This window comes from Sorex araneus, chromosome 2 (assembly GCF_027595985.1).
Source record: "Sorex araneus isolate mSorAra2 chromosome 2, mSorAra2.pri, whole genome shotgun sequence".
In the NCBI taxonomy this organism is placed as follows: domain Eukaryota; kingdom Metazoa; phylum Chordata; class Mammalia; order Eulipotyphla; family Soricidae; genus Sorex; species Sorex araneus.
In genome coordinates this window covers 274,400,754-274,419,391 of record NC_073303.1, presented here as the reverse complement: position 1 = coordinate 274,419,391, position 18,638 = coordinate 274,400,754, and the positions used below count along the sequence as shown (strand labels likewise).

The 18,638-nt window shown below is 64.4% G+C and overlaps 2 protein-coding genes across 5 annotated transcripts in view; one reads left to right on the top strand and one right to left on the bottom strand.

The window, feature by feature from the left end:
* The window catches only part of MED12L (mediator complex subunit 12L), a 262,569-nt gene that overhangs the window by 102,223 nt on the left and 141,708 nt on the right, over window positions 1–18,638 (bottom strand). The window lies entirely within an intron of this gene.
* Window positions 11,295–18,585, top strand: GPR87 (G protein-coupled receptor 87). The gene is made up of 2 exons (XM_055129730.1): window positions 11,295–11,383; window positions 17,549–18,585. Exons 1-2 carry the CDS (start codon window positions 11,350–11,352, stop codon window positions 18,583–18,585), a joined length of 1,071 nt encoding a protein of 356 aa, XP_054985705.1. The 5' UTR covers window positions 11,295–11,349.

The following is an 18,638-nucleotide window of genomic DNA, read 5'->3' as shown; positions in this document are numbered from 1 at the left end:
CCCCCGGGGGTGGGGGGTGGTGACGAGCCTCCTGGTTCTCAGGCCACGGGGTGGCACGCCCGGCCGTGCCCCCTCCCCATGTGGCCCCCTGGGTCAGCCCCCGGCCTGAGCCACAGGCCACACAGGCCACACAGCTCCGCGGAGGAGGCTCGTGGACGGCGGGGGGGGGGGGGGGCTGGGAAGAGCCTCGGCGCTGGGCTCTGCAGGGCCGAGGGCGGGGACGCCGCGGGGTGACCCTGTCCGAACTGCCCAGCAGCCCTGAAGGCGCAGGTCTCGGGCGGGGCCGGGCGGGGACCATCCACTGGCCCCACGGTCCTCCCTCCCGGTGGACTGGCCGGCGGCTGGTAACTGCCGCCCTGGAGGGCAGCCCGGCCTCTCGGCTCCCAGCACCGGCTCCCGGGGGGGGCAGCACCGGCCAGCACGGCCATGGACCGGGCGAAGCGGCTGGAGTCCAGAGGGCAGCGGAGAGAGGCCAGTCCCGGGCCCCGGGGCCCTGCGCTCGCGCCCGGCTCGGAGGACAGACCCCGAGAGAGACGCGGAGGCGAGGGGAGGTTTGCGCGGAGGCAGGGGCGTTGCGTGGCCGCTGTGGATGGAGGGAGGGAGCAGGAGGCGGCCCAGCGGGTGCCTCTGGCGGGGCACCGGGGCAGCTGCCCTGCTCGGGGCGGACCCCTCTGTGCCCGGGCACGGCCTCCTCCTCTCTCCCGCTGGGCTGAAAGGCGACCAGCGGAGCAGAAAGTAAATCATCAATGGGCTTTGCCAAGCAACGCCGGTGACGTCCAGCCAAGGCTGGTCCGGCGAGCACTGGAGACTGCCCTTCTGAGCGCTCGGGCAGGGGGGGCTCCCCGTAAGGCCCCCCCAAAGGGAAACAGTCGCTCCTGCAACTCGACCAAGCGCTTCTCGGCCCCGAGCAGCGGGCAGCCCTGGGCAAGCGAACGTTGAGAGCTGCACCAAGGTGGCCAGTGCCAGGGAGTCCACAGGACGGAGGGTGTCATGAGAACATAACGGGCCCGGGGGACCGCGAGAGCTGCCGGACACCTGGGCCCCGCTCCCCCTGGCCTAAGGAGGACTCTGGTCCAACACGAGCGCCTGCCGTTCACACACAACAGAGAGGAAAGAGGGGTGCCCTGGGGGCCAGAGCTACCCCGACAGACTCTCAGACTCGCACCCAGGCCTTGGCAAAGTCAGAGTGAGTAAGAGCTCCCCACAGAGAGCACTGCCTCCCTGAGCACCCACAGGAAGCACTGCTTCATGAGCACTCAGGAGGACTGCCTCCCTGAGCACTCACAGGGATCACTACCTCCCTGAGTACTCACAAGGAGCACTACTTCCCTGAGCACCCACAGGGACCACTGCTTCCCTGAGCACCCACAGGGAGCACTACCTCCCTGAGCACACACGGGGAGCACTGCCTCCCTGAGCACACACAGGGAGCACAGGCTCCCTGCACAGCCCCTGGACACAGATCAGGGGCCTCCACGGAAAGCAGCCTGAGAGGTTCCGCCCAGTGGGCAGCGGCAGGGCCCGTGGCACGGAGGTGCCCGGGCTCAGACAGCAGGGCCAGCCCTGTCCTTCCCCCCGGGCCCTGAGGGACGAGGTTCTCCGGGAGCTACACCCAGACCCGCTCGCTCCCCAGGGGCTCTGACTGCCTGCTCTGTCTCGGGGCCACACCCGGTGGCCTGCGCCTGGCTCTGCTCTCAGGGTCACCCGGGGGGCTCTGGGGGCCAGGAGGGGGGTCGGCACCAACCTGGCCTGTGTGTCTCTCTCCAGTCAGTTCCCGCCGCCCGCCCACCCTCCAGCCTCCCCCCTCGCTCCTCAGCCGGGGCCCGGGGAAGGAGCGGGTGGCGGGGACGGGGGCCACGGGCACCCCAGGCCTTGTGCCGTCAGCTTCCTGCACACGTCCAGCCCGGCCAGCAGGACACGGGGCCGCGGTGGCAGGCGGACAGGAGCAGCCGTCCTCCTCCCGGCCTCGGGCAGGACCGTCTGTGCTGACACCCGAAGGGGCGCGGGGCCGAGGGCTGAGCCGCCAGGGGCCCGGGGACCAAGCGGAGGGCAGGGCACGTGGCACCGCCCCGGGTTTCCATCCCACCTCCGGCCCCTGCTAAGTGGCCCCCGGCACCTCTCCGCCTCCCCCACCCCCAGCCGGGGCTCGGCACGCTGGCCCTGGGGCTAGCCCGCAGGGGTGAGTCACGAGGAGAATGGCCTTCCGACCTGCAGAAGCGCCGGCCTGATGCGTGGGAGGGCTGGTTCCAACCCCTCCATGCCCCGAGCACCGACAGGTGTGGCCCCCAAGAAACAAACAGACATTGCCAAGGCGGGAGGGGGAGGAGGAGGAGGAGGAGGGGGAGGAGGGAGAGGAGAAGGAGGAGGAGGAGGGGGAGGAGGGGGATGAGGAGGAGGAGAAGGGGGAGGAGGGAGAGGAGGAGGAGGGAGAGGAGGAGGAGGGGAGAGGAGGAGGAGGGGGGAGGAGGGAAAGGAGGAGGAGGAGGGGGAGGAGGGAGAGGAGGAGGAGGGGGAGGAAGGAGAGGAGGAGGAGGAGGGGGGAGGAGGGAGAGGAGGAGGAGGAGGAGGAGGAGGGAGAGGAGGAAGAGGAGGAGGGGGAGGAGGGAGAGGAGGACGAAGGGGAGGAGGGGGAGGAGGAGGGGGAGGAGGGAGAGGAGGAGGGGGAGGAGGGAGAGGAGGACGAAGGGGAGGAGGGGGAGGACGAGGGGGAGGAGAGAGAGGAGCAGGAGGGGGAGGAGGGGGAGGAGGGGGAGGAGGGAGAGGAGGCAGACTCCCGTGAGCTTTCCCCATGGGTCCTGCGCCTTCCTCGCCTTCTCAGGGGCGACGTGTGGAAACAGAAGGTGGACGCGGCTCAGGCTGGACCCGGAAGGAGAAGAGGCAGGGGGGCGGCCACCCCGCGCGAGAGAGGGAAACACCGCCCCCCCCACCCCTTCTGACCCAGGACCAGCTGCGGCCGACCCTGACGCCAGGGTCTCAAACTCCCACGGGCGTCCTGCACAAAGGCTGGTCTTCTTGGCAAATCAGACGGCCCGCTGGGCCGCGCCGCACCCCTGCATGGCCACAGCCCGGAGCCCGGGAGGAGATGGAACAGGCGCCCCTGCCCCAGATACACACTTGAGTTCACGGCGGCCCCCCGCCCCCCATGGTCTGCCCGGGGATTATGAGAAGGGCTGAGCTGCTGGTGGTCCCCACGCCCAGCAAAGACGCGGCCTGAGACCACCTGTGCGCCCACCCCCACCCCAGCCCCCCTGCACAGCGGGCCCTTCAGAAAGGGGGGTGGGACTGGGGGGTGGAGACACAGCTCAGAGGTCAGGCAAGTGGCTTGCGTGTGGCCCACTCGGGTGTGACACTGGTGGCCCCCGAGCTCCCCGCTGAGCGCCAGGGCGAGCCCTGCAGCTGTGGCCCCTCGCGCCCAAAACCTCCAGGGAAGCCCCGGGGCGGCAGAGGGGGCCTGGCCACCCACCTCACAGACGCCTGTCGGGTGCCAATTCCTGTTCTCCGTCCTGCCTTTCGCTTCCGAAGGGGGAGGACACTTGTTCTGGGGGGTGATGGGCACTGCCCCCCGGCAGTACTCACCAGTGGGGTGGCTGCTCAGGCCCTGGGCCGCCGGGGGTGACATCGGCCACCCCGACACTGCCCAGGAGCCACGTGGTGCCGGGGATTGAGCCAGGGCCGGCCACAGGCGGGCTGGCACCGAGAGGGAGCCTTTAAAAGCTAAGAGCGAAGCCCTGGACAGGGGCGGTGGACAGCAGTGTGGACGGGGGAGGGACAGGGCCCTCGGGGGGGCAGCAGCCCAGGCAGGCGAGGGAGGGAGGGAGGGAGGGAGGGAGGGAGGGAGGGAGGGAGGGAGGGAGGGAGGGAGGGAGGGAGTGCGAGGAGGCTCACGCTGGGCCCGCAGAGGGCGGAGGAGGAGGAGGAGGAGGAAGAGGAGGAGGAGGAGGAGAAGGAGGAGGAGGAGGCGGCCAAGAGCCGGGAGGGAAGCTGACCAGCTGCCTCAAGGGGCTTGGGGGGCTTGGAAGGAGCCTTGGAGCTCATGGCAGACAAGGGCCGGCGTGGGGGCTCGGAGCGGGGCTGGCTGTGAGGGGAGGGCGGGGGCACGGGTGGGAGGAGTCAGTGCGTCACATTTGCTCCTCATCACGGATGCTGGGGGAGGCTGGGGGGGAAGCGGGGGCGCCTTTGGGACCCACCATCCATCCATCCGTCCGTCCGTCCATCCGTCTAGTGTGGGGCTGGGTGGGCCAAGGCCAGGTGCCGCACTCTCGCTCTCCTGGAGTGACAGGAAGGGGCGAAAGCTTTGCCCGGAGAAGTCGGGGTCTGGGCAGCCCCTGACTCTGGATGGGTCTGGAGAGGCCCCCAGCCTCGGGGCGGGGGTGCAGGAAGGGGCCCCCCAAGGCCCTCAGTGGCCGGGAATGAGATCGATCAAGACGGGCTCCCAAGGGCTGGATTCAGAGAATTCCTCCAGGGGGTCCGGGAAAGGCTGGGGGGAAGGTGTTTGCTCTGAGCGCAGCTGGGACACGCCCCTCCCCCAAGACCAGAGCCTCTGCAAGCCCCTGCAGGGGCCGAGAGCCAAAATTCCTCCACAAATCTGCAGCTCGGGGTCAGGACTGACCCCCTGGCCCCCCCCCCTGTCTTTACGCAGAAGGACGTCACGGCGGGGCAGCGGGGCCCTGACCACACCCCATTTCCAGTCATCGAGTTAGGCCAGAGAGGGCCACGGCGCCAGAGGAGGGGCAGGCACCCAGGGGGGAACGCCAAGAGGCTGGCAGGGGGCAGTCTGGGTGGGGACAGATTTCCCGAGTCCCCCAGAGACTCGGCACAGACCAGAGCTTGCAACCTAGATCAGATGCCGTCCCCAAATGAAGGTCATACATGAAAACATGTGTGGGACTACTGACACACATACACACACAGATTCACAGACACACACATACACACACATACACAGCCACTCACACGTACACATACATGTGGTTACCTACAGCCTGACACGCGTACACCACTACTGACCCACAACTGCACGGCTGCTGACACCCATGCACTCATGGGTGCATGTGACATGCAGCCACGGACTGGCACACACACGCATATACACGCAGCTCCCCGCAGCGAGTCACACAGAGCACAGACTTGCACACGCTCCTTCAGAGACACAGTCACACACACACACTGGCATCGGTGCAGTTCCCCGCGCACACACAAGGACACGCTGGAATCTAGGCCGGACCTGACGTGCACGCCAGGACGCCGGGTCCATCCCAGGCCTCCCGGGACGCGAGCTCTGGGCGGGACCCGAAAAACCTGACTGCAGAGTGGGCGCCGCCTCGGGAGGCCGCGACACGCATTAACAACCGCGTGTGGGCACAGGCACGCATTAACGAGCCGCCCTGCGAGGACGCTGACCTGATTCCATCCCGGGAAGCGGTGAACTGTGCCGGGGACTGGACAAGCCCTCCCAGGCTGACCGCCTGCGTCGAGAGGCCCCGTGACAGCACGGACGAGCCGGCCACCCCAGGGCCCCAGGGGGCTGTCAGGCCAGCAGGTTAGCTCAGGTCCCTGAGCAAGAACCAAGGGGGACATGGCACCTGTGTGTGTGTGTGTGTGTGTGTGTGCGTGCGCACAAATATGCGGGTATGTGTGTGTAGGATGTGGGCACGTATGTGTATGTGTGTGTGCTCATGTGTGTGGGGTGTGTGTGTGTGTGTGCAAGGGAGGGTGTGTACAGGTATGTGCATGGGGGGATGTGCTTTTCAGGGCAAGGGGCTCAGCAGCAGAGCACGGGCACCTCTGTGTGTGTGTGTGCGCGCATGCATGCACGCCTGTGTATGCATGTGTGTGCATGGGTGTGTGTATGCACATACCATATGCACGAATATGCGAGTAGGTGTGTGTATGATATGGGTATGTGTGTATGTGTGTGTATTCATGTGTATGTATGGGTGTGTGGGGGTGCTCATGTGTGTGGGGTGTGTATGTGTGTGTGCAAGGGAGTGTGTATACAGGTATGTACACGCAGTGTGTGCTCACCAGGGGAAGGGACTCAGCAGCAGAGCATGGGTACCTGTGTGTGTGTGTGTGTGTGTGTGTGTGTGTGTGTGTGTGTCCGGCACCACGTTCAGAAGGAGAAAGGTGCCAGGCCGCACCCGGGCCGTGGCTGTGATGGTTTCGGGAGGGAGGAGGAGCGGCACGAGGCCCCGCCAGGGGAGAGGCACCGCTCCCGGCCTGTCGCAGGGACCTGCGCCCACGGGCCGCCTTCGTCTCCGGGTCAGCAGGCACCGGGCCCCCACGAGGACGGTTTCTGCACGGGCCCCCCAAGTGTGTGTTCGGGGACAGCAGCGGGCCCAGAGCTGCAGGGACCCGCCGGCCACGGGGAGGGACAGGAAACCCCTCACGGAGGCAAGAAAAAGCAGGAGCCGGCGAGGGAGTCGGGAACGGGACCACAACCGGCCCGCAGCTGGGAGAGTCCTCTGTGGGGCGGGCCACACTCGAGACAGACACACACACAGGCACACGCACTCTCACACAGACACACAGACACACACACAACTTCTCATACACATACACACATACAGAGACACACACACATATACCACTCACATGCAGTCTCACACACACATTCATAGAGAAATACACTCACACAGGCAAACAGACACATACACACTCCCACACACAGACACACATATAGACACACACAGACATACACACTCTCCCACAGACACACACACTCCCACACACACGCACAAGCAGACATACAAACACACACACTCCCAGACACACACTTCCCCCCCACACACACACACAAGCACACGCAATACACACACGCAATACTCCCACCCATAGACACACATATAGACACACACAGACATACACACTCTCCCACAGACACACACTCCCACACACATGCACAAGCGCACACACACACACACACTCCCACAGACACACACTTCACACATACACACACATATAAGCACATGCAACACACACACTCTTTCACAGATACACTCTCTCTCTCACACACACACACAAGGACACACACACACACACACAGGACAGGCAGCGACACCACAGCCTCTCTGGTCGGCCCTGGCATGGCTTCTCACTTTTCAGCTCAGGCTCCTAGCCTGGAGTCCTGTGAACTTTCCGGATGTTTCCGTGCTGTGCCGGCCAGACCAAACGGGCTCTCTGGGAACTGGCAGGGAGACGATCCCCCGTCCCCCTCCAGAACCCAACGCCGGCACCAGGCTCGGTCCCCGGCCCCGGGGAGCAGAGGAGGAGGGGGAGGAGGAGGAGGGGGAGGACGGGGAGGAGGCTGGCCCAGCCCTTGGCCCCTCCGGGTCTGGCAGAGCCCTGGGGGGCCCGTCAGCGTGCGAGGTGAGTCAGGGGCTGCCGCGTCTCCCGCAGGCCTTCCTGAGGGGCACAGGAGGAAGAGGCACCGACACCCCCTCAGCGGTGCTCCGGGAGCAGAGTCAGCCCGGGCTGGGTGCGGGGGGGAAGAGACCCACCCTTCCCACCGGCCTAGCCAACAGGCAGCCGACCCCCAAACCCAGCGACACAGTCCAGCAAACAGCCGGGGGACGGTCCCCAGGGGCGGGGGGAGCACAGCAGCGGCCGAGGTCGCCGGCCTCGATAGCATCTAACCCCAGGGGGGCTGCGGAACCGCCTGCCGCAGACCCCGCATTCCTGAGCCGTGGCGTCAGCGCTCAGCTGGCGGGGGCAGGACGCTGCCCGGGACCCAGGCAGGGCAGCCAGCCAGCGGGGTGCTGAGGCAAAGCGGATTGCGACACCCCGGGCCCGGCCCGCACAGGGAGGCGGCGGGAGGGGAGGGCGGGCAGACGAGGGCAGGCCCCGGGCCAAAGGCCCGCCGGCCAGCCACTCCTCCCAGGGCGCTGAGGCCACACACCCCGGGGTCACTGTGGCCCAGACACCCTGGCCAGCCCCTCCGTGTCCAGCCCGTCCACCACACTGACCCACTCGGCCTCGCTCGGGCCAGGGGGGCCTTGCGGACACTCTGACCCCGTCCAGGTGAGCAGCCCGAGTGCCGGGCAGGTCCTTGCCCCAGGACAGGCGAGGTGGGGCCCTTCTCTCCCTTTCCTCGTCTGGACCACCCGCCCAGCAGTGCTGGGGGCTGTTTCTGGCCTGGTCCCAGGGAGGGACGCCCTGGCGGTGCTCAGGGGACTGTGCCGTGGTGCCCTGAAACCCCCCCGCCCCCGCCATCTCTCGCTCCTGGGCCCCATGGAGGGAGTTTCTTTGGCAAGGCGAGGCCTTGAGAAGCGGGACCGACTCCCAGCCTCCCCCGGACGGGGCTGCTGTCTGGGTTTGGGAAGAGGCGTCTGCAGTCGGCGCCCCCAACCTTCTCACGGCCAGGAGCTGCCCGGCCTTCTGCCCCAGTGCCACTCCCCAGCCGCCCGCAAAGGTGCCACACACAGCATGGCACGGGCAGCTGCTGCCCGGTGCTCCGGGCCCTGCTCTCTTGCAGGAGGAAACCCCGTTCTCCCAAGACACGGTCACTCGTGCCCTCCTACCCCCCAGCCTTGGTCCTTACCCTGGGCCATCCTGGGTCCCTCCGTCCCATAAGCCACGGCCAAAGGCGCCCTCAGGCCAGGTCCGGCCGTTCCCTCCACACGCACAGCCCTGGTCCCTCTCACGAGTCCTCCGCGGGCACCGGAGCCACGCCAGGGGTGACCGGCTCCCCCGCGTCCCTCGCCACGGGATCCTGCACACACCCCAACTGTCAGCCCGGCCACTCGGCACCTCCACCGGCTCTGGCAACCCCTGGCACTGCTGGCCTGCCCCCACCCCAAGTCGGGGGGCCCTCGGTATGTCCGCAACCTCGAGACCTCTGCCCGCAGTCAGCGCTGCACTGACCTCTGGGCGCCCACCCAGACCCCAAGACCCCGAGCACCCGCCGGGCCGTCGCTGTATTGGAACCCAGCACCCGGCACACGGTGGACTCTCGGCACACAGCAGAGGGTCTGGGGTGGCCGGGACGGGTGGACATCCCCAGGGCGGGGCCAGAGCGGAAATGACGAAGTCCAGCAGGTGTGAAAAGCAGGGGTGTGGGGGGTGCTGGGAGCTGGCCCCTGGGGGTCTGGTCGGGCTGCTCCTGGCGCCGGGGAGAGGACGAAGCGCGGCGTCCCCGCCAGGACCCATGGGGAGCACTATGAGCAGAAGCGAGGACTCACACAGCGCCTCAGCCCCGAGTTCACGGGCGAGTTCGACACACAGCGCTGCAGGGCTGCTATTATGGCCCCGTGACTCAGAGAGCTAATTACGGGGCAAGCGGATTCCCCGGCCCGGCCTGGCCCCCCGTTTATCGCTGACCTTGATGATCAGAGCCCAGCGTCTTCCGTCTGCCGAGCTCGGGGATCTGCAGTGCCACCGAAAAGTGCTCCGAAGTCCCGGGCCGGCAAGAACCACCCCTCCCACCCCTCCCACCCCCAGGCCCGGCTATGGGCAAGAGGCAGGGGTGGGGAGGGAGGGATGGGGAGGGGAGCGAGACACAGGGCAGCTGGGGGGGAGGTCGCACGGCCAGCAGGGCCTTGACATGGCCGCTGAGACAAGGGAGCAGACGGCACCGCAGGCCTGGTCCGCGCACGGCTCCCGCCAAAGGACGCGGCCACACAGCAACGTGTCGAGTCGGACGCCAGGGGCAGCGGCAGCGGCACCAGGCCCGAGGGGCTGCACTGGGGGCCCACAGGCTGCACTGCAGGCCCACAACTGTGGATGTTCTGTCCGGGCAGGCCCCGGGGCCTTGCCACAGAGCCGGGCCCAGGCCGCCAGAGTCGGCGGCTCTCAGGGGCAAAGCCCCTCATTTTCCCAGACCCGGGTCGCAAATCTGCCCCCCACCCTGAATCCGAGGGAAAGCCACATGGGGTGGGGGGCTGAGAGACGGAGCAGCGGGGACGGCGCTCGCCTGGCACGCGGCCGGCCCGGGCCCCAGCCTCAGCCCCCGGTATGAGCCCTGGGTGCCCTCGGGAATGAGCCGAGTGCAGAGCCAGGAGTCAGCTCCGAGCAGTCCGTCGGGCGCCCGGGGGTGCGTCCACCTTCCTGCCCTGCCGGCCTCATGCCCCGCAGCGCTGCATGGGTGAGGCTCCGGTGCCTTCTCGCCCCGAGGGACGCGCCTGCTGACCTCTGCCCGCAAGTCTCTGCAGAGGCCTGTCGCTGGGCACGGCCGTGAGCAAGGCGGCCGCCCTGCACCGTAATTTCAGGCCTGGGCTTCGAGGAAACCACCCGCCTCTCACGGGCCCCACGGGCAACGTGGCGGGCTCCCGGCCTCGCTCCCGGCCGCACACCGAGTGCCGAAGGAGTCTCAACTCTCGTGCTGGACTCTCAGTCTCCCTGGCCACTCCCGCAGTCACTCTGGGTGTTACTGCCCAAGGGGATACCGGTCTTTCGACCTTTATTGGGGTGTGTGTGGGGGGCTCCTCGGGGGTGCTTGCAAGGCTGGGGGTTCTCGGGCCAGTGGCTCCAGGGAGCGGTGTCGCTCAGTCCCTGCGTGCTGGGGGCCGTCAGGGCTGCACCGCGGGACCCTGGGCCAGGCCAGCCGGGCACGCGCCCTCACTGCGCCCGAGCTCCTGCCCCCCAGGCCGTTTTTCATCCGGGTTGTTATCTTATGCCTCGCGTGTGGATGTTCTGAGAACAAATCCTTTCTGTTTGTTTTTGGGGCACACCCGGCGATGCCCAAGGGTGACTCCTGGGTCTGTGCTCAGGAGTCACTCCTGGCCATGCGGGGGGGGGCCCTCTGGGGTGCCCGGGATCGAATCTGCTCTCGGCCGCATGCAAGGCAAACGCCCTTCCGGCTGCACTAGAGCCCTGGGCCCCGGAGCCGGGGGCATGATTTGACACATCCACGTTCAGCTCTGGGGCCCGGGCTCCGCTGAGCAAGTGGCCGATGGCCTCTCGAGCCAGACGGGCGGCACGGACGCGCTCCATAACCCTCAAGAGCGCTCGCTGCGCTCAGGGCACGGCGGGGACACTGAGTCACAGGCCCGGGAAGCGGCTTTCCCACAGCCCGGCCGGCAGCGCCAGGGGCAGCCTCGCTCCTGGCAGTGGGAGAGGAGCCAGGGAGAGGAGCTTGGGTGGCCCTGGAGCTCGGAGCCAACGGAGTGAATCATGGCGGCCCAGAGACAGAAGGACAGACGGGCAGACAGACGGACAGAGGCAGGCATTGCCCCCAGGGCATCAAAACACGGCGCCCCTCCTGACCTTTTTTCTCTCTTCTTCCTTCCCCCAGAGGCCAGCCCGGGAACAGCCTATGCCGCGGTGCTCCCCGTCTATGCCGCAGTGCTCCCCGCCTTGGCCTCCAGTGTCTCCCGACACGGGTCTGCGGGCCCGGCTCGAACCCTCTGAAGAATGGGGCTCAACCTGACCCTGGCGAAGTTACCAGGTAAGCCGGGGCTGTGGGGACAGGGGGGAGGATGGCAACTTGGGGCAGACCAAGGCTCTGGCCGATGCCCTGGAGCAGACCCGGGGTCTCGAGCCACAGGGCCGAGGCACGGGACAGCGGCCAGAAGCAGGCCAGGCCCGGCGCAGAGACAGAGCCGTCTCCGAGGGCACGGGAAGGTCCATCTCGACCCCACCGTGACCTGGGCCACTCCTGGCCCGCCCAGGCCTTGACCCACACGGGGGCCTGCCGCACCCCTTCCCCAAAGGCCAGCGTCACGTCCATTCACTGAACTGTGTCCAGACTCGCAGCGGCCGGGCCCCCGTGCCAGTCGTCAGCACGACTCAAGGGCCCCGCCCGCCACTGACACGCCCACGCTCTGGCCTGCATGACACGGTGAGCAGGGCAGGCACTGGCGGCCGCCCCACACGGGCTCACGGCGCAGGACAGTGGTGTACGAACAGGGGTGCCAGGAAGGACGGAGACCGGACCCCAGGCCCGAACTCCTGACGGCAGAGCACTTGGCACAGGGCAAAGGACGGGAAGGGTGTGGGCAGCCGTGTCCAGCCCCTCTCTGCATGGTCCAGAATAGCACCGCACATACAGCCACCACACTGTGAAAGTCTCCAACACACATGCACACATGCACACACATCCACACATAAGTACGCACATACATGCACACACGCACACACACATACACACACATGCACACACGCACACGCATATATGCACACATACACAAACACACATACACACATGCACGCACACATACACATATACACACATACACATATGCACACACATACATACATGCAAACACACATACACACATGCACACATGCACACACATACACACACATGCACACACATGCACACATGCAAACACACATGCACACACATACACACATGCAAACACACATACACACGCACAGATGCATGCACACACACACATGCATGCACACACACATGTATGCATGCACACGCACAAGCCCACCTGACGTACCATATCGCTCCCATACCACACACGGACACGGCAGATAATTCCCGATTGTGATGGCAATATCTCTCAACCGGGACCACAGGGCCCCCAACCGGCCCCCAAGTTCCCCGGCATGGCCGAAAGGGGCTATAGTAGAATCGCATGAAGTAGGTGCCAGCTGCCGGGAGGGTGGGGAGGAGGGCGTGGCGGGAGAAGGCCAAGAGCAGCTGCACTGGCATCCTCAAGGCTCTGCCCCCACCCGCGCGAAGGAGCCGGGCTGCAGAGAAGGAGGCGGGACTCTCGGCCCATCCTCACTCAGCACGGCAGCCCCAGGCACCGCAGGGAACGCAGCTGGGAGGAAGCAGCTTCCTGGGGGGCTGCCCCAGCCTGCGCGCCCCCGGGCCCTCGAACCCCACCTGCCAGCCAGGAAGGGTCGGTGATGGCACATCCGAGCGCGCCCACGGGCTGGCAGGGAGACAGGCCCTCCCTTCCACGCCAGCCCGGAGCGGGCACACAGGAAGCCAGGCCTCCTCCGGCTGCCCACGGGCAACTGCCCGCTTCTCTGGGACCGCTCTGCCCCCTCCGGCCAGCCCGCCCGTAAAACAAGCCCTCAGCGGCCGGACCCACTGGCTGGGAGGACGGCGCCAGCCCGGCCGAGCCCAGAGTCGGGACGCCCCGAGGCTGATCCCAGCATCAGAGCTGGCGGTGCCACGCGCAGACGGGGCAGTGCCAGCCCGGCCCAAAGCCACGGCACGGGCCCGAAACCACCGGAGGACAAAGCACTGTGCCGCCTGGAAGCTTCTGTGCCGGCAGGCACAGCCACTGTCCACAGTGGCCCCGGCACACCGAGACTCGCGTGGGAAGAACCACAGCCGATGAGCGAAGCCTCCCTCACTGCCGGGAGACGGTGCAGAGGCTGGACAGAGGCTTCACGGGCAGGATCCCTGGGGCACTGCCAGGACTGACTCCCCGAGCACCGAGCCGGCATCTAGGCCCTGAGCACTGGAGAGTGGGTCCAAGACACGGAAAAGCAGGAACAGACCTGTCGAGGCACTGAAAACGTTCAAGCACGGTAACAAGAAACTGAATCGATGCAAAATCACTCAGGAAGCCCAAAGAGTCCGAATCCGTTTGCTCAACGGTGGACGGACACAGCGGGGACAGACAGGCAGGCTGGGAACGGAGCTATCAGGGGCTCTGAAAGCCCGAGGAGGGCTGGGATGTGGCTTCTGGGGCTGAAGCATGAGGAGGCTCAATCACCAGCACCTCACCGTCCCCGAGCACTGAGTCAGGAGTGAGCAAGAATCGCATCGGAGGTGAAAAGCAGGGACAGCAGGGCCCTGGGCAGTGACCGCAGGGCCCTGGGCAGTGACAGGGCAGGCCCTGTTAAATGTTGTGTCTCTGGGACCGGAGTGATAGCACAGCGGGGAGGGCACTTGTCTAGCTCTCGGCCAACCTGGGTTCCATGCCCGGCATCCCATATGGCCCCTGAGCGCCAATAGGAGTAATTCCTGAGTGTAGCCAGGAGTAGCCCCTGAACACTGTTGTATGTGGCCCCAAAACAAAACAAACCCAAAAAAAAGCAGTGTCTCTTGGTAAAAAAATTTCCTGTGGGGGGGTTGATCCTCCTGGCTTATGCCTGGCCTGTGCTCAGGAGTCAGCCCTCTGACCCTACGGGTGCCAGGGATCAACCTGGTCCCCCTGTGATGGAAATACAACCACGCTCTCTCTGTGTCCCCGAAGGGGTTGCCTGGGGGGGGAGGGCAGTGGCTACTCGAAAAAGGTGGGGGACGCATTCAAGCAGAGACCTGCAGCCAGGGCAAAGGGCACATCCCTAGAAGCCTCTGGAAGCCTCTAGGTGTCCAGGTGCTGCTAGGCCCTTCTGGGTGGAGAAATCGCCGGAGGGCAGGGACATGGCAGGGTGACAAAGGGCTTGCGTGACACGGTGGTTCCAGGCCCGTCCCGACACTGGCCACCGGGCCTCGCTCCCGAGAGCAGCTGATTCAGGCCTTTCAGCCCCGTAAAGCCCAATAATACCACAAGTCCCATCCCAACTGGCTCGGCCAGGTATAAATTACCAGTCTGGGTTAGAGGTGCTTAAGCCAGGAAAACCAGTTTTTAAAAACACTCCTTGCGAGGAAATGAAAAGGGAAGAATTAGAAAGAGGATCAGGTGGCTCCTGAGGGATAACCCGCACTTAAACTCCAGGCAGCAAATTAAGAACCTGTTTTTGGATTATGATCATCAAAACCATCTTCCCGTTTCACTTCTTCAAAGCAGGGGAGCGGGCTAGGGCCCGGCGGGCGGGGAGGAGGGTGGAACCGTGCTCTTCCCCGGGGTGGGGGTGGAACGGAATGGCCGCCAGAGCCAGCATCCTGAGGAAGCCTCGGAGAAGGACATCACCGGTCTCTTCCGTTCAGCGGTTTTATCTGATGACCCTGACCGGGAGCGGGAGGCGGATGGAAGGAGCCAGAAGGAGCAGCCTGCAGGGGATTGGAGCTTGCAGTGGGCAGGCAGCGGGGCAGAGCACGGAGACGGGGAGCGGGGCTGCAACGCCGGTGGGGAAGAGCCCCTCAAAGGAAGAGTTTCTCCCACCCAAAGGCTTTCCTCCCCGGAGTCCCGCTGGTCCCAGGAAGGGGCTGCCCTTCGCCAGCACGTGCCCGGGAACGTGGTGGGGAGCCGTTTGGGCGCCTCGGGGCCCCGCCAGGGAAGAGCTGCCACGGGCTGGCGCAGAGCCAGGCTCCGTACTCACTCCCACCCCGCACGGCCGAGACCACCCAGTGGAAACCAAGCTCCCCGGCTGGGAGAGAAGGTGGGGTGACAGGCCCTGAGCCCTGCTCTGAAAATTCACAAGAGCACCTGGTAGAGTCTGGCTGGCGTGTGTCTTCACAAGCCCGGGACAGTCGACAGTTCTCTGTACGATGTCATCCTTGGTCATGAACTCGAGCATGAAGAATAATGGTTGCAATCAAGAATAGCTTTAGAATTCATGGCGACTAAATATAAATTTTTTTTTCTAGGGGGAAAAGGGGGGAGGAATAACTGTTTCTTTTCCCCCCTCTCTATCCCTAACAATGGTTTCTGTTTTAGGAAAGCCACAGATTCACAGAATGTCCCAGGAAGGAGCATTTCACATTTATTTTGACTTTTATTCACATTTCCTGATATTTAAACAAAGATTTGGGCTGGAGCGATAGCACAGCGGTAGGGTAGGGCATTTGCCTTGCATGGTGGCTGACCCGGGTTCGATTCCTCCGCCCCTCTCGGAGAGCCCGGCAAGCTACCGAGAGTATCCCGCCCGCACGGCAGAGCCTGGCAAGCTCCCCGTGGCGTATTCGATATGCCAAAACAGTAACAACAAGTCTCACCATGGAGACGTTACTGGTGCCCGCTCGAGCAAATCGATGAACCATGGAACGACAGTGCGACAGGGCTAAACAACGATTTCTGGGGGCGAGTGAGGGGTTCCGAGACCCGCCACAGGCCTGTCCTTTGCTTTATCTCCTCACGGCAAATTCCAAACTTCCCTGCCCCTCCCTCCTTCCCCCCTTCCCCCCAATTCCCTCCACTCTCTCTGGAAGCACAGCAAACACCAAATTAAAACTCAGGATGATTCCTGCAGTGTTTGTTCTTCATCTTCCAGCAGCTGGTCCACAGAACACACACCCCAGGTGTTAACTGAGGGGACTCGGAGGGGATCTGCCCTCGTCTGCCCCCTCAAACACTAGCACCGTGCTGACGAGGGAAAGAATCCACTTCCCCGAGTTGCGGGCCTTTAAACGCTGATGTGCAGAATCGGCTGGTCTCGGCTTGAATACTCTGCTAACTTGCATTTCTGAATGAAGAAGGCCATACCTCAGGTCTTTAAATGAATGATGTAGCTTCTTGGATATTTTTTTTTCTTTTTGGGCCACAACCGGCAATGCACAGGGGCTCTGCACTCAGGAATTACTCCTGGCGGTGCTCATGGGATGCTGGGAACCGAACCTGGGTCGGCCGCGTGCAAGGCAAACGCCCTACCTGCTGTGCTATCGCTCCAGCCCCACTTCTTGGGTTTTTTAATTCCACATCCAGTAATGCTGGGGGTCTGTTCTGGGCTCACTGCTCAGGGGCTGTTGCCAGCAGTGGTTGGGGAACCACAGAACCTGCTCAACCCTCGCCATGCAACGCAGGAGCACTGACCTCTGAGCACTCTCTGTGGCCATACTGTGGACATTTGATGAAATAATGCACTAACTCGGGTTTTTAACTTCTTAGATATCTAACTTGGGGGTGAGGAATCTTGGAAAGGGGGAGATTTTTTTTAGTTTTTTTTTTTTGTTTCTTTTTTCCTTTTGGGTGACACCCGGTGATGCACAGGGGTCACTTCTGGCTCTGCACTCAGGAATTACTCCTGGCGGTGCTCAGGGGACCATATGGGATGCTGGGAATCAAACCTGGGTCAGCTGCGTGCAAGGCAAACGCCCTACCCGCTGTGCTATCACTCCGGCCCTGGATATTTGGAGATTTTCTTTTGGATATTTAACTTCTGTTTGCGTTTAACAGTTCTGGATATTTAACGTGAGTCTTTAACTTGCCTGGAAATCTGAATGAATAATGCACTGAGCCGGGACTTTATGATGCTAGCTTGGGAGGGAAGTGGCTGCCCTCCCAAGTGGTTCGAGAAGCCCCGTAATTCTTGACCCACCAGGCTGGCAATTCACCGCAAAGAGGATGTGGTGCTATCAGGGGCTAGTGGTGGCGGTATTCTCCTGCGTGCCTGAGGGGTCCCCAGGGGGCTGGAGATAAAGCCTGAGGCGTCCGTGGTCGGGGCGTGCACTCAGCTCTGGAACTCTCTCCGGACCTGCTAAGAGAATTTCTTTCTTCTTTTTTTTTTTTTTTTTGGGGGGGGGGTCACCCAGCGATGCTCAGGGCTGACTCCTGGCTTTGCACTCAGGAATTACCCCTGGCGGTGCTCAGGGGACCATATGGGATGCTGGGAATCGAACCCGGGTCAGCTGCATGCAAGGCAAACACCCTCCCGGCTGTGCTATCGCTCCAGCCCCAAGAGAATTTCTTTTCATGTGTCCCAACAGCAGAGGTTCACGGGGCGGGGGGGGGAGGGGAGTGGACAGCGATGGGCGCCTGGCGGTGAGGGGGTCGTGTCTGGGAACCATCGCAGTGACCCCTCCCCGCTTGTCCCTCAGATGCTGAGCCCCTCGACGGTGCCGGCGGCGGCAACTCCAGCCAGGGCTGGGGCTGGAACGGCACGGGGCGCGGCGAGTTCGACGGCATCGTGCTCCCGGCCCTGTACCTCGTCCTGTTCGTGGCCAGCCTGCTGCTCAACGGGCTGGCCGTGTGGGTCTTCTTCCACATCCGCAACAAGACCAGCTTCATCCTCTACCTCAAGAACATCGTGGTGGCCGACCTGCTGATGACGCTCACCTTCCCCTTCCGCATCGTGCACGACGCGGGCCTGGGGCCCTGGGCCCTCAAGCCCGTGCTGTGCCGCTACACGTCGGTGCTCTTCTACGCCAACATGTACACGTCCATCGTCTTCCTGGGCCTCATCAGCGTCGACCGCTACCTGAAGGTGGTCAAGCCGTTCGGGGACTCGCGCATGTACAGCGTGGCCTTCACGCGGGCCCTGTCCGCCGGCGTCTGGGTGGCCATGGCCGTGCTGGCGCTGCCCAACGTCCTCCTCACCAACGTGCCGCCCACCCCGGAGAACGCGCACGAGTGCATGCGGCTCAAGAGCCCGCTGGGGCGCCGCTGGCACACGGCCGTGGTCTACGTCAACAGCTGCCTCTTCCTGGCCGTGCTGGTCGTCCTCATCGGCTGCTACATCGCCATCTCCCGGTACATCCGCAGGTCCAGCCGGCAGTTCATCAGCCAGTCCAGCCGCAAGCGCAAGCACAACCAGAGCATCCGCGTGGTGGTGGCCGTGTTCTTCACCTGCTTCCTGCCCTACCACCTGTGCCGCGTGCCCTTCACCTTCACGCACCTGGACCGGCTGCTGGACGGGTCGGCCCACCGGGTCCTGCACTACGGCAAGGAGATGACGCTCTTCCTGTCGGCCTGCAACGTGTGCCTGGACCCCATCATCTACTTCTTCATGTGCAAGTCCTTCTCCAGGAGGCTCTTCAGGAAGTCCAACATCCGGACCCGCAGCGAGAGCATCCGCTCCCTGCAGAGCGTGCGGCGGTCCGAGGTCCGCATCTACTACGACTACACGGACGTCTAGCGGGGCGGGCGCCGGGGGCCAAGGCACGGTGTACAGCGTGTAAATAAAGCTTC